This window comes from Dasypus novemcinctus, chromosome 5 (genome assembly GCF_030445035.2).
Source record: "Dasypus novemcinctus isolate mDasNov1 chromosome 5, mDasNov1.1.hap2, whole genome shotgun sequence".
Taxonomy (NCBI): domain Eukaryota; kingdom Metazoa; phylum Chordata; class Mammalia; order Cingulata; family Dasypodidae; genus Dasypus; species Dasypus novemcinctus.
Genome location: NC_080677.1, coordinates 57,237,486 through 57,252,215, shown reverse-complemented (window position 1 = coordinate 57,252,215; position 14,730 = coordinate 57,237,486). Strand labels below are relative to the sequence as shown.

Below are 14,730 nucleotides of genomic sequence, written 5' to 3'. Positions count from 1 at the left end.
CAAATGTATATCACTACTACAGGGTATTGGGAATGTGGAGAAGCATGGGAAAAATATAGCTGGAGTGACCTATGGACTGCGTTTAGCAGTAATAATATAATATTCTTGCATCTATGCAAAAGATGTACTGTGTTGATGCTGAGGCAGTACGGAAAATGTGAGCCAAATGTATACTATGGACATGGCAATAATCAGATGATATTATTTTATCTGTAGCAAATTACACACCACATTGTGATATGTTGATGGGGTGTTGTTTCGGAATTCTGCACATGTGCATGATTGTTTTCTAAGTTTATAACTCCTGTCATAAAAAAATATATTTAAAAAATAATAATAGGGTAGGTTGGGGAAAAACACTCCAAATGTAAGATAAGAACTATGATTAGTAGTAAGATTTTGACAGTGTTCTTTCATAGTTTGTAACAAACGTCTCATGACAATGCAAGGTGTTGGTGGAGGGGTGATGTATGGGATCCCTTATGATGTTACGCATGTTTGCTTTGTAAGTTCACAACTTTTACTATACACTTAACTGTTTATGTATGTTCATATATAAATGATATAAAGATAATAGCTGGATTGGTTAGGGGAAAAATACTTTGTTTAGTAGTAATATTTCACTAACACTCTTTAATCATTAATTAAAAAGGTTTAAAAACAATGCAAGTTATTGGTGGTAGGGTGAGATGTTAGATATGTTTGTTTTGTAAGTTCGCAAGTATTATACATTTATTGTTTATATATGTTTATGTATGAGTGATATATTTGAATACATTAAAAAAAAGAAGAGCTAAAACCAAACAGCTAACTGTACATCTGGAGGAAGTAGAAAAAGAACAGTAAACCAAATGTGCAGCAAGCAGATGGAACGAAATAGCAAATATTAGAGAAGCAATAAATGAAATTGAGAGTAAAAAAAGAAAAACCAAAAGAAAGCATTTAAAAAGTTGGTTCTCTGAAAAGATCAATAAAATTGACAAACTCTTAACTAGACTGACAAAGTAAAAAAAGACTGAAGATACAAATGAATAAAATCATAAATGAGAGTGGGGCCATGACTATTAACCCAACAGAAATAAAAAGGATCCTAACAGGATACTATGAACACTTGTATGGAAACAAATTACACAACCTAGATGAAACAAATTCCTACAAACACATGAATAATCTACACTGACTCTAGAAGAATTAGAAAACCTCAACAAACCAATGACAAGTAAAGGTTGAATTAATCATCAGAAATCTCCCAAAAAAGAAAAGACTGGGACCACACGACTTCACAGGTGAATTATACCAAACATTTCAAGAAGAATTAATACCAATTCTGCACAAATACTTCCAAAAATTAAACAGGGGGCCACATTAACATATTCTGTGAGGCCAACACCACCAGATAGAGATAATACAAGAAAAGCAAATTACAGGCCAAGTTCTATTATGAAGATATATGCAAAAACCTTCAACAAAGTACTAGCAAACTGATGCTGACATCACATTATTAGAATTATACACCACGATGAAGTGGGTTTTATCCTAGGTATGCAAGGGGAGTTCAATATAAGAAAAGCAATTAATATACCACATGAACAGAGTGAAAGGGAAAAAAAACATGATATCTCAATTGGTGTAGAAAAGGCATCTTTTCTTGAAAAAAAACACTTAGAAAAATAGGAAAAGGAGAGTTTCTCAACATGATAAAGAGCACATATGAAAAAAACACAGCTAACACCATACTCAATGGCGAAAGACAGAAAGCTTTCCCTTTAAGATGTGGAATGAGACAAGGATGCCCACTGTTCTTCAACATTTTATTGGACATTCTAGCTAGAGCAGTTAGGCAAGAAAAATAAATAAAAGGCATCTAAATTGGAAAAGGAAAAATAAATTTTTACTATTTACTATTTATCCAATTTATAGTAAATCCTGAAAAATCTACAAGGATACTAGAACTAATAAATGAATTCAGGAAGTGTCAGTGTACAAGATTAACATGCAAAAATCAGTAGTGTTTCTATATACTAGTATTGAGCACTCTGAGGAGGAAATCAAGAAAAAAGATTCCATTTACAATAGCAACTAAAAGAATCAAATATCCAGGAACAAATTTAATCAAGGATGTAAAGGAATTATACATGGAAAACTCCATAATTTTGGTAAAAGAAATCAAAGAAGATTCTAAATAAGTGGAAGGATATTCCATGCCTATGGACTGGAAGATTAAATATTGTTATGATATCAATTCAACCCAAAATGATTTACAGATTCAGTGTAATCTCAATCAAAATTCCAACAGCGTACTTTGCAGAAATGATTAAGTCAATTATCAAGTTTAAATGGAAGGGTAAGGGGCCCACATCAGTCAAAAACATCTTGAAATGAAGAATGAAGTTGGAGGACTCATATTTCCTGACTTTAAAGCTTATTACAAAGTTACATTAGTCAAATAGCATGGTACTGGCACAAAGATAAATACAGAGATCAATGGAATTGAACTGTGGGCCATAAACATAGATATAAAACCATGTTGAATCATTATCAATGTATTTGGGTAGATATGACATATTCTGAATTGTGAAATCAATTTATTAATTTAGACTCAGTTTTATAGCTAACCTCACAAAATCCGACAGATCATAGCTTTATCTGACTTATTCTGAATGTGAACCTGAGAAATCTCTTATCACTATTTCAGAGAAATATTGTCTTCATCTGCAATGGAGTGTGTGTGAAATACCATAAGATTAAAAGGTATAAATTTAAACTTTTACCTTCAAGTTGGATGGTTATTTTAAAACCATATAACTGAATATTAACATTCTTGACTAAAGGCAAAAAAGCACCATGATATTTACAAATGTGAAATATGTAGTTAAAACTAAACTTTTGGTAAACAAGCTGCTTTGTCACTGTCAACAAATTTTTTGTATTAGTACTGGTAAGGAATTACTAGTACAACTTAAATATCCTTTTATTCTAAAGCTTTATGTAAAATTACCTATACGCATTATTCCTCCATTACTTTTCCTCTTTCATAAAGACATTTTTTAGAGATTCTTAAATAGTGCTCTTTTCTCTTTTCAGGACCCGTTTGTTCAGTTTACCCTAGTCTTAAAACTAGATTCTTGAGTTTTGAGATATTTCATTTATACAAGTGGGTAAGTTAACTCTTTGAATAGTTACTCAAAATATTAAAGAAAACTTTTAAAATATATTCAAAGAACCCCTAAACAATGTAGAATACATTTTGTACTTTTCCTTTATCCACTAATCTACCTTCCATAGTTACTAATGATATTAATGGTTGTAAAGGGAAGAGGAATAGCATCTCACAGTGTACCACGTGATTTATGAAAGGTTGAGAAACCATATATGAAAACTGAACACCTTCAAATGCACAACATTTTGTAGGCTTTGCAGGTCAGTAATGACCTTCACTCTCTGTGGCATTATCCTTCCCAGTTTGAACATGCAAAACTCATTACCTTAAATCCCTAATACAGTAAAGATTTAAATTATAAAGATTTATTGATCTATTAACTTTAATAAAAAAGTGTAAAATAATAATCATAAAGGTTTATTGAACCTCGTTTACTCCTATAAAATCAATGTACTTCTTCCATTTTATAATAGCACAAATGTTGTTCAGGACAGCATTGTCCGATGGAAATTTCTGTGATGGAAATGTCCTATATCTGCATTGTGCAATATAGTAGCCAATAGCTACATGTAGCTACTGATCCCTTCAAATACGGTTAGCATAATTAAGGAATTAAATCTTTAATTGTATTTACTTTTAATTAACTGAACTTTAACTGGCCATATGTGTTAACAATACAAGAACATTCAAGTAAGTGTTAGAAGTGGAAGGTAGATTATAGGAAGATTATCCAGTAATCTAAAATTATCAGCATTATGTTTGAAAAACTGTCATTCATTCCCTCAGTAAGAATTTTTTCCAGAAGTTAAGTTTCACATTTTCAGAACTTAAACCCCAAAGCAACTAAATTCTTTAGGCTGCTTTTCTGTATGAATCATCTTATTGCAAAGAGGTGTAAGACTGATTTTATTGCCAACTCTGCCCCCTCTTTTACAGAGAGAACTCAGTGATTAGGTTCCGTACTTATTGAAGTTATTCTACTAAAAAACCTGGTTTCTACACTGCAAATAAATGACAGGAACTTTTCCACTAAATTATTCCAGACAGCACAAATGTTCTTTCCGAAAGTGGAGAATGGAACCACAGCCCCCTCACATTGCCTTTTACATCTGTTTTTGCTTATAGAAGCAGCATCTACTATGTAGACAGATAATGCCAATTTATTGGGAAAGGACCCAGAATTTGGTGATGCTTGGGGGAAAGAAAAACAAATCTTACTCTTCAAAATAAAAGATACATAGAAGTACTTTTGAAATTAAAAGGGAGTGATTTTGGTTCCATAGTATAGATTTTGTTTACAAACTTGCCTGAGTTAGCATCCAACCTTACCGTTAACTAGATAATGAACTGTAGATAAATTAAAAACCCAAACTTCAATTTTTCCTTCTGTAAAATGCAGAGCATAGTAGTTCTTTTGGGAAAGCTTATGAGAGACTATGAAATAAATGTTCAAAAGATTACTGGTTGTTCTCTCAGTGGAATACTGGGTGTTATCCACAGGATTTATCTGTTTCTTTACTAGTCTGCACTTTTGACTCTCTTTGACTAGGCCATTTTACAACTCTGAAAGCTGCAGAAATTTATATTAATAAAAATGAATCTTAACTATAGAAGTGCAAATTAATTTTGTTCCTTAGAGATACAATTGATTTTTGTCCCAAAGAACAGGTAATTCCTAACATTACCTTTTATTGCCCTATAGGATGTTAACACGTTTGCTACGTTCTTGATTGCCTATTATATCTGTTCTTCAGACACTCATTTGAATGGGTTGAAATATTTTTCTGTTCCTCCCTTATGAACCAGTCAAATAAAAATTTGACACCTGTTCATTTTATACTTCTGAGAGTCATGTTTTCACTTTTTTGAAAAATAACCCATTAAGAGTTCCTACTTTATAGTTTTTGGAAAGTTGATTTAAATATCTATATTGATAGCCATGACCAATTTTATACCTCAGAGATATTGCAGGTTTGGTTCCAGACCTCAGTGATTAGGTGAATATCACAATAAAACGAGTCACCCTATTTTTTGTTTCCCAGTGCATATAAAAGTTATGTTTACAGTATACTGTAGACTGTGTGCATAGCATTACCCCTAAAAAAAATGTACATACCTTATTTAAATTGTGGCAGAGACATCAAGCAAGCACATGCTGCTGGAGAAAGGGGCTCTCATAGACTTGCTGGACACAGGGTTGCCACAAACTTTCAATTGTCTGCAAAACACAATAAAGTGAAGTGCAATAAAAGGAGGCATGCCTAAAGACTAACACTAATGGGATTTTTTGCGGGCCTGAGGAACCAGGAAAGAAGGTACTGAGCCTTTATAAAAGGGGGGTGCTGAGTAACACTCCTCAAGACGATGAAATCAGAGGTCTCCTTTATCCTTCTGCTTTCAGCAGTGGGGCCGTAAAGTCAAAGGTGGGGCCAGCTCAGCCCTTGTGGCGTAAGTGGAGGGCCCTGAGGTCCGGTACACTGGACTCGGGCCTAGGTTTCCGCCTTCCAGCCCGCGATAGTGGCCCAGGGTTTTGAATGCCTTGATATCACGTAGTTATCTGCAGGCAAGTGAGGGCCCCGGCAGCGGACAGCCCAAAATCCCACCGGAACCGCCACCCGCGCGGCAAGACCGACAGGCCCCAGAGGAGCAGGCCTGCCCCGGGCCATACAGGCCCCTCGCCCTGGGCCGAGGGGGTGGGGCGGCCTCGCCTCGGGCCTCTCCGTGCTTTTCGCCCTCCGTTGGCCGCCAGAGGCTCCCTCTCTCTCCCTCTCCTGGGATTTTGCAGCCGGGCTCCCTCTCTCTGCGGCCCTAGAGTTAATCCCATCAGCTGAGGTGAGGCACCTGTTACCCTGGGCCTTCCTCACCGCCAAGGCCTGCCCTTCATTACACCCGTCCTGCCTGGGTCGTCGCGGGTGGCCGCACGTGGTGAAGCCCCTTCCCCGGCGGCAACCCCCACCCTGGCCCGCCCGAGTATGCGAGCGCGACGGTGCCCGAGCCGCCGCCCGTCCGCAATGGCGTTGGGAAGCACGGCGAGCCTCCCGGGGCCGTCCGCCGCGGGCAGGGCGAGCGTGGGGGCCGAAGCGCAAGTGGAAGCGGCCGCCGCAGCCGCCCTCCGCGCCGCACTGTGAGGAGCCGGGTGGCGGGGCGCGGAGCCGGGCGGCGCGGACCGAGCCGCGGCCACTGTGGGGCTGGGGCACCTCCGAGGAGGGGGTGGGAGCCGCGGCGGCCCGACCCTGCCCGCCGGCGGCTGCTCCCGCTCGGGTAAGGGGGAGGCTCTGTGCGGGGCGAGGAGTTGGGGAGGGTGGAGATAATGAGGGAAAAAAAAAAAATCAAGGATGTACAAAGGCTGAGTTGCAGGCTGGGGGTGGGGGTGGGCCGTGGTTGGGGAGCGATAGGTTGAGGATGGGAGGCATTATCAGTAGGATCTATTGTTTCCTGGCACATTGGGAGGAAAAACAAAGGGATTTATTCTCATTACACTGTAATTTAATTTAATTTTTTTTTTTTTAACGTGGCCAGGGAACTCGGTTCTCCCCGTGCCACACTGGGAATCGCCTGGCAGCCGCTGGGAGCCGCAGCCAATGTGTTAGGACTTCAGGTGCTTCTTGGCACAAAGCTAGTCTGCGACCTCCTACCATAGCGTTTGGCGTCACCAGCTCTCCCGGCCCTGCCCCGGGGCCGAGGAATTGCGTCCCGAACCAGGCTTGGGAATCGGCTGCCTCTCAAGTTGGTGTTATTTATGTTTGTCTTTTGTGAGGGCAGGTTTTGAATCCCTGGCGGCCCCATCGCCCCCGCCCCCTCGGGTTGGAATTGGCGGGGGAGGGAGTAGGATGGGTATGTAGAAGGGAGGGGAGGGGGCTTTTGGCTTTTAAAAATGTCAGAGTTAAAGGAGATTGTCGATGCTTTACAAAAACAGACATCACACTCTAAAGCCCTTCTTGTTTGTCTGCATGGGCCATGCATGCGTGCTGGGCCAGGTGTCGAGTTTGGAGACGATTTAAGTGAAAAGTGTGTGCTTCCTCAGCTGATTGTGTCTGAGGGTGATAGGGTTCGGTCAAATATGACAAAAAATTAAAAATCTTTAGAAGCTCCATTGTCTGCTCCTTGGCAGATATTGAAGTATTTAATGGCTGGGTTATTGATAAAAAATCCAGCTGTGAGTTAGAGGAGACCAGCAAGCATGCATTGCCTTGTATTTTGAGCCTGTAGTGAGAGGCAAGAAGGAATAAACAAATGAGGGCTGTGAAAAGAGATTTCATGGTGTATTTGCTTTCAGATCATCACGTTCTCATGCATTTATTCCCATTATATTCTACATCCCATAGTCAATATCCAGTGTTAATAAACTTCCAAATATTAGACATAACTGAATTTACAGGAGATCTTACTGCCATTTAAGAACTTTTTTCTGCAGTTTTGGTCTGAAATTGCACTAGTGTTGCATTGGGGATGCTGCAGATGAGAATATTGGTCTAGAAAGAGTGAAACAAACTTCCACGGATATTTTGGAGTTTGTAAACATAGATTCCAAACTTAATTGCATTCTACAGAAAAAATAAGTTCTGCCTAATTTTGGATAGGTTCAAATGAAGTTGACTATGGACAATTTAATGACTTCTTAAAGATCTATTAACTGCTGGTTTCTTTTAAGGACTTTCACAGAAGCAACTAAAACTTGGGCTGAACTGTTGATTTCAAATTACTGATGTGCAACTTATATGTGGTGTGTGTTTTTGACTTCGATAGGGATCTTCAGATTGTATCTGAAACATTTTTGTTACCAAAGACCAGTGAGAATTATAATTTACAGCACTTTTAACTTTAAACTTCCCATTCCAATAAATAATTTCTTCTGTTTGATGTATGACCGAGCCACTTTGAAAATAAAGTGTAAATTGATTGACTAAACATCCATTAAAATAATTAAGTGAATTCAGAAATTCATTCTTTTCTGTTACAGATGAACTTCTAATCTTGCTTTGAAAAAACCATTTTGTGTAACTCTTGACTGTGAATAATTTCATAATATACCCGTTGGGACGATCACTGACAGTATGCCATTTGAGAGGTACTTTTCCTCGACCTGGTGATTAGAGAAGAGAGTGCTTTTTTGTTTGCTTGTTTTCTTTTTAAATCATTATGAACATTGGCTTTTCACCTCTGGAGTGAAAATGTTGAAAACTGAGTCTTCAGGCGAAAGAACCACTCTCAGAAGTGCCTCTCCTCATAGGAATGCATATAGAACTGAGTTTCAGGCCCTGAAAAGTACATTTGACAAGCCCAAGTCAGATGGGGAACAAAAAACAAAAGAAGGTGAGGGCCCACAGCAGAGCAGGGGAAGGAAATATGGCTCCAATGTCAATAGAATTAAAAACTTATTTATGCAGATGGGTATGGAACCCAATGAGAATGCTGCAGTCATTGCCAAAACGAGGGGGAAAGGTGGATCTTCATCTCCTCAGAGAAGAATGAAGCCCAAAGAATTTCTGGAGAAAACAGATGGCTCAGTGGTCAAGTTGGAGTCCTCTGTTTCAGAACGAATTAGTAGATTTGACACAATGTACGATGGCCCTTCATATTCTAAGTTCACAGAAACTCGTAGGATGTTTGAGAGAAGTGTGCATGAATCAGGACAAAACAACCGCTATTCTCCAAAGAAAGAGAAAGCTGGAGGGAGCGAACCTCAGGATGAATGGGGTGGTTCCAAGTCCAACAGAGGCAGTACTGACTCCTTGGACAGCCTTAGCTCTCGGACAGAGGCTGTCTCCCCAACTGTGAGTCAACTGAGTGCCGTATTTGAGAATACTGATTCTCCTAGTGCCATCGTTTCAGAGAAGGCTGAAAACAGTGAGGAATACTCAGTTACTGGGCATTATCCCCTGAATTTGCCATCTACAGTTACGATTCTTGATACCTTCGGTCACCTTAAGGATTCTAATTCTTGGTCTCCTTCGGACAAACAAGGTACTAATGCAGAGGATGCTCAGAAGAGCAATACAGCTCCAGCACCAGAAGTGACTTTTAAAAGTACCTCTCTAGTTTCAGTACCTGGTGAGGAGATACAGCAGAGCAAGGAAGCTGAGGACTCAACATCTAACCAAGAGACTACTGACAGAATTGACAAAGACATCTCAAAAGAATCTTATGCTGAAAATAAAGTGTCAATAGAGTCTGAAATCCCTTCACCACAAAATCAACCTTTAGAAGATGCTGAAGCTAATTTAGTCGGGAGCGAGGCAGCAAAACAACAGAGAAAAGAACTTGCAGGGGGTGATTTCACCTCTTTTGATGCTTCTGGGTCCAGTTATGGAAAGGAATTACCTGAAGATTCAAATAATCTTGAGAGCTCCCATGTTTACATGCACAGTGACTACAATGTATATAGGGTAAGATCCAGGTATAATACAGACTGGGGAGAGACAGGCACTGAACAGGATGAGCAGGAAGATAGTGATGAAAACAATTATTATCACCCTGATATGGAATACTCAGAAATTGTTGGATTGCCAGAAGAAGAAGACATCCCAGTAAATAGAAAAATTAAGTTTAGTAGTGCTCCAATTAAGGTAAGTACATTTTCCTTTTGTTTTCTAAGTTTGTTTTTATTGTTTGGGCCTGTGTGTAGAATAGATTTGACAACTGTTGGAAGTTTTTGTAAGGAATTTAAGGTTGTTGATTTACACATGTTGTCAGGTGATTTTGAAGGTTTGGAATTTGAGAGATTTCTGTCATTTTTCTTAATGTGCCTTATAGTTGAATAAACCATTAAAATTGAGAATAATATTAAAATTGAAGATGTTCATGGATTGTGAGATACATTCAAATGAACTAGACTATGAATAATATGAACTTGTGAAAACTTGAGTTTTAGTTTGAAAAAGAATTACTTTTTAACTAGTTTTACCTAACAGTAAACTTTCTGAATCTAAACTATGTAGGATATGAAGTATAATGTACTATGGGATAGTTATGGTAACCCAGAAATAATACTCTTTATTTACTTGCTCAAAAAAAAAAATCTGAGTTATCCTTTACTTAATTATAAGTGGATTGTGAGGAATGTTGGAACTTATTTTTGTATTGCCACTTGGTAGTTAAAGTTTTAGTTATTGAAATATATTTAGCTGACTTAAATACTTAAATTGAAAAGCTGTGATTGTTAACAGCTCTAAAATTCATTATGTAGTTTTGAAATGAAATTTTGTGAAAGGAAGTAAAATTGATTTGTCATTCATGGATTTATTTTTACCTCCTAAAGACTGGATAAATGCCAGTTGACTGCTCTATTTTAATGACTTCACTCAGTTAGCATTTGGTATAGAAGAGTAGCATGAAGTACATCAGCAGCAGGTGTTGGAACTTGGTTAGCTGATAATGGCATTATGGCATTGGGGGTTGGGGGTAGTTGGTTAATTATCAGAGTCTCCAGGAATGCTACGTGCCTTCTTAGGGGAATCTGGAGGGTTGTGGTGAAAGAATGTGTGGTTTGAAACCACTCCCCAGGGCCTTCTAGCTTACACTGTGCATTTATGATAGATTTGAAATTTGGTATGTCCTTTGTTCAAATTTTCTCCTTAAAATACAAAATCGCTGTACTATTGTTATTTCCATCTTCTGAAACTTCTATAGGAGACTGTAAATAATTTACATAGAAATAGTCAAAGAGAAATCTGGCATTGCTTTAATTAAGAAATACTATTTTTAAACAGTAATCTGAAATTAGTAACAGGTATTAGCAGATAAACTTTAATTTCATTAGTATAAACCAGAAGTTCTGGATTAGAGTGGGCCGAGTCGAGTTCATATATGTTTAAAATAAACTATAGATGTGAATCTAATTTCAAAGTAAACCAAGTTTCTTGCTTTATCACCTTCCTTTGTAATTGTGTCTTTTTCACCTGCCTTCCCTCTCATCTCTCCACCAATTCTTTTGGCCTCTCCAGCCAGCTAAATTTCATCATATACCTCCCCTTCTGCAGTGGCTCCACTTTGAAATCACCTTTCTACCCTTTAGGGAGAAAGCAGCATGATTAAATTGTTTCAGATTGAACAAGGCAGAAATAACTGAATTGACCTCTTCAGAGTTTGTTAAACCTAGTGACTAATTTCCTGTAGGATAGCAGCTTATGAAAATCCATCAAGTTGACAACTACATACTCAACCAAATGGGAACTGTGCTGCACAAAACATAACTGCACAATAATATGTTTAATGGATTTTAAAGGATTTATTATTGAAATAAGCCTGTTCATAAGTGAACAAACCAGCTTTTAGGTAGGATTTTTGAAATTCAAATGATTGCTGCTACTATTGCTTATGCAGTAGGCATTTTGCCTCTTAGTTTTCATCTAATAAAAAGTCTACATTTCATATAATAGAGACTGAAAAATCAATTACATACCATTTAAGTTTAACACATTTCATTAAGAACAAAGACTAAGCATAAAGTTTGTGAGACAGATAATGCATTGCATTTTCTTGGGCTCTTAATGGTACTAAATGGAGTGGATTGAGTTTGTAAACAGAAGATTCATTCTTAGCCCTTTGTAAGAAATAAGACAATTACTTTCCCTTGTTGCTTCCTTTGTTTAATTTGCAAGTGGATTCACTTGGAAATTTTGAGAGCTTCTTTCTACTGGTAGTGGTGGTGGTTGTGGTGGTGGTGTTTTGATTAGTCTCCAATTAAGATTTTTGCCTCAGAGGGTAGTAATAAGTAATTAAATTAAATTTACTTAATACTTAAAGAAATTAATTTATGGATGGCTTATTATATGCCTATTCTCATGCTGTGAGCTGCAGAAGACACAAAATCTATAAGGTTACCCCTTCTATGAACTTGTAGAGTCAATTCTTTCTTTTTTTTTTTAAAGATTTATTTATTTATTTAATTTCCCCCCCTCCCCTGGTTGTCTGTTCTTGGTGTCTATTTGTTGCGTCTTGTTTCTTTGTCTGCTTTTTGTTTCTTTGTCCGCTTCTGTTGTCGTCAGCGGCACAGGAAGTGTGGGCGGCGCCATTCCTGGGCAGGCTGCACTTTCTTTTCACGCTGGGCGGCTTTCCTCACGGGCGCACTCCTTGCGCGTGGGGCTCCCCCACGCGGGGGACACCCTTGCGTGGCACGGCACTCCTTGCGCGCATCAGCACTGCGCATGGCCAGCTCCACACGGGTCAAGGAGGCCCGGGGTTTGAACCGCGGACCTCCCATATGGTAGACGGACGCCCTAACCACTGGGCCAAAGTCCGTTTCCCTAGAGTCAATTCTTAAACATTTAGTATTTAGAAACCATATAGAACAGTGCAAAAAACTCTGCCAAATGCCTATGACAGTAGTTTTAGGACTATGCACCATAGGTCTATGGTACTTGAACTGTATTTGGCTGTACTAAAAGGTTAAAATGAGAGAGAAATTGTAGATCACCTGGAAGAAAATTTACTCAGCTATTCCGTATGTATGTCCTGATTCTTTCCACAAATTTTTGTTTATGGAATAGGAAGTTACGATTGCCAACCTAAATTTTTTCCTTTGAAACATAAACATACATCCTCTTTCAGAGGCGATAGGGAGCATATACCCTACCAAAATGAGCTTTAGAACTTTTGCATTCTTTTCCTGGTATTTTCATAGTATTCTTCTCTAGCATAAATATTGTTAACACCTTTGGTCTTTTGGGGTAGCTCTTGTTTATCAGTTTTGTGTGTGATTTTGTCCTCAATTTCTCTTCCAGTTCTTCTATGGATGTTTTAAATAGATTTTCCCCCTAAGATGTTTTAAATCTAGGCTCGGAAAAACATCAAAATAATAGCTGATCTTTCCTATGTAGTATATTCCTTGCACATAAATATTGTTAGCTGCTTTTTAAGAATGGTACGATTATATTGCTGGCCAGCATTTAGTATGACTCACGTATTTTTCATGGACACAATTGTTTCTTATTGAATAGGTTGTTTCGTTACATAGGATTGTAGAATATTAGAATGGAATTAATAATGAAAAGCATCCTATCACACTTTAAGATATGGAACCCTGCTACTTTGAGGTGTGGAATTATGTCTCCATTCTCAGGAATTTCTCAAAACTAAGGGATTGAATTAAAGTAAATTTGTCTAAGATTAATCAAGTGTAGAAAGGATGATTTTTCATTATTTTAGTGTTAAGAACATTTGTTGATCCCCTACTATGTGTTGCACAATGTTATAAATAAATAAAGTGACTGAAGCTGATCAAGTCTGTAGCTAATGGTAGGTGGGAAGTGGACAGCTCCATTAAGCAAGCTCCTCAGGCTGTTTTGCTCACTTCTGTTCTTTGATGACCTTTCTAAAGACAGTGCATCCTCATTAAGGAAGTCATATTCTTTCTGTGTTTGTGGTAGTCTTATGTTTTGGGTTGGTGTTACTTGAAACACAGCATGTATGAAAACGGAGATTCTTCTGCCTCCCACCAAGAAGGAAATTGCAGGGTTAACATTAAGGTGAATTGATATATACCTTTCTGTTTTCTCAAACTATATGATGCTTTATAGAGCTTCAAAGGAGAATGAGCAAGGGCAGCAGTGCTGCTCTATACCTTACAGGATATGTTCTGAAAATGAATCTTTTTGTACTTTTTCCTGTTTAGGGTTCCAAGGTATTGTCAGGGATTATATGAGGACTCTTTTTATTTTTATTTTTTAAGCTTCTCTCTCTTTCTAATAGTCTATCTCAGTGTTTCTTAAACTTTAATATTCATATGAATCACCTGAGGATCTTGTTAAAATACTGCTTCTGATTCTGTAGGTGTTTTGTGGGATGTAATGTAATTTGATGTAATGGTTAGACTCCAAGTATACTACCAGCCAAGCTCTCCAGAAGGCATGGAACAGAAGGCCCAGTAACCAAGTTATAGTACATGAACCATGTGTTTATTAAATCAGGGTAATGTACACAGTGAGAAGCAAGAGGTAAACAAAGGGATAAGTTAACACACTAAGATAAGATGCCAGCAGGGTTGGAAGGACCACACTGCCTGAGTCCTTTTACACATGTTCATGTTTCCTGTCTATCTTTGCCCCATTGGCCTTCTCCATTAATGGTATGGTTATGGTATGGTTGGAAAAAGGACTCTAGAGACCAGTGAGACCCTGGGCCAATGACACACACTTGTGTTATGAAAGAGATGCAGGTACATAACTGTAGCTTTGCCAGTTTGCTTGCTGAGGAGCCATTTGCTTTATTTGTATTTCTTTGATATTCTGTGAGTCCAGAATAGGACCATACAGGGTATTACCAGTGGGTGGCCAGTTTAGGGGTGACATAGTTATCAGCCCAGAGATGGTATGATGGTGATCTGGTCTTTCCATCCCTTTCTGTCTACAGTAAACTTTTTGCTCATTTGATCATATTTTCAACTTATTCTGTTTTTTATATGTCTTAACTTACTGTTTTTAACATATCTTATGAATTCTTATTGTGTTTGCAAGCTTGCATTTTCATTGTCTATGTTTAACAGAGCCTGTGGGTGTTGCCTATTTCTCATAAGTTGCTGGCTTACTTACCATTTATAATGATCATTTCTTAGGAGTTTCATCCATCCCATT

The 14,730-nt window shown here is 38.2% G+C and overlaps 2 protein-coding genes across 8 annotated transcripts in view; one reads left to right on the top strand and one right to left on the bottom strand.

Moving 5' to 3' along the window:
* LOC131278499 (uncharacterized) overlaps positions 1–6,946 on the bottom strand; it is a 41,996-nt gene extending 35,050 nt beyond the window's left edge. The window contains exons 1-3 of the mRNA XM_071215512.1: positions 6,796–6,946; positions 6,002–6,416; positions 5,277–5,378 (exon numbers count right to left, since the gene is read on the bottom strand). Of these exons, the coding sequence (XP_071071613.1) occupies positions 5,282–5,378; positions 6,002–6,416; positions 6,796–6,946 (663 nt within the window). The 3' untranslated portion in view covers positions 5,277–5,281. The remainder of the gene's footprint in view (positions 1–5,276; positions 5,379–6,001; positions 6,417–6,795) is intronic.
* Positions 5,606–14,730, top strand: part of PPP1R9A (protein phosphatase 1 regulatory subunit 9A) — a 459,269-nt gene continuing 450,144 nt past the window's right edge. For 2 of the 7 annotated variants that reach the window (XM_071215169.1, XM_071215168.1), the window contains exons 1-3: positions 5,923–5,992; positions 6,680–6,886; positions 8,121–9,726. In XM_071215169.1, coding sequence (XP_071071270.1) covers positions 8,332–9,726 — 1,395 coding nt within the window. In that variant the 5' untranslated portion in view covers positions 5,923–5,992; positions 6,680–6,886; positions 8,121–8,331. Of the gene's footprint in view, positions 5,993–6,314; positions 6,422–6,499; positions 6,887–8,120; positions 9,727–14,730 lie in introns of those variants that run through there. The other 5 variants (XM_058296966.2, XM_071215170.1, XM_058296964.2 and 2 more) reach the window with 4 other exon arrangements.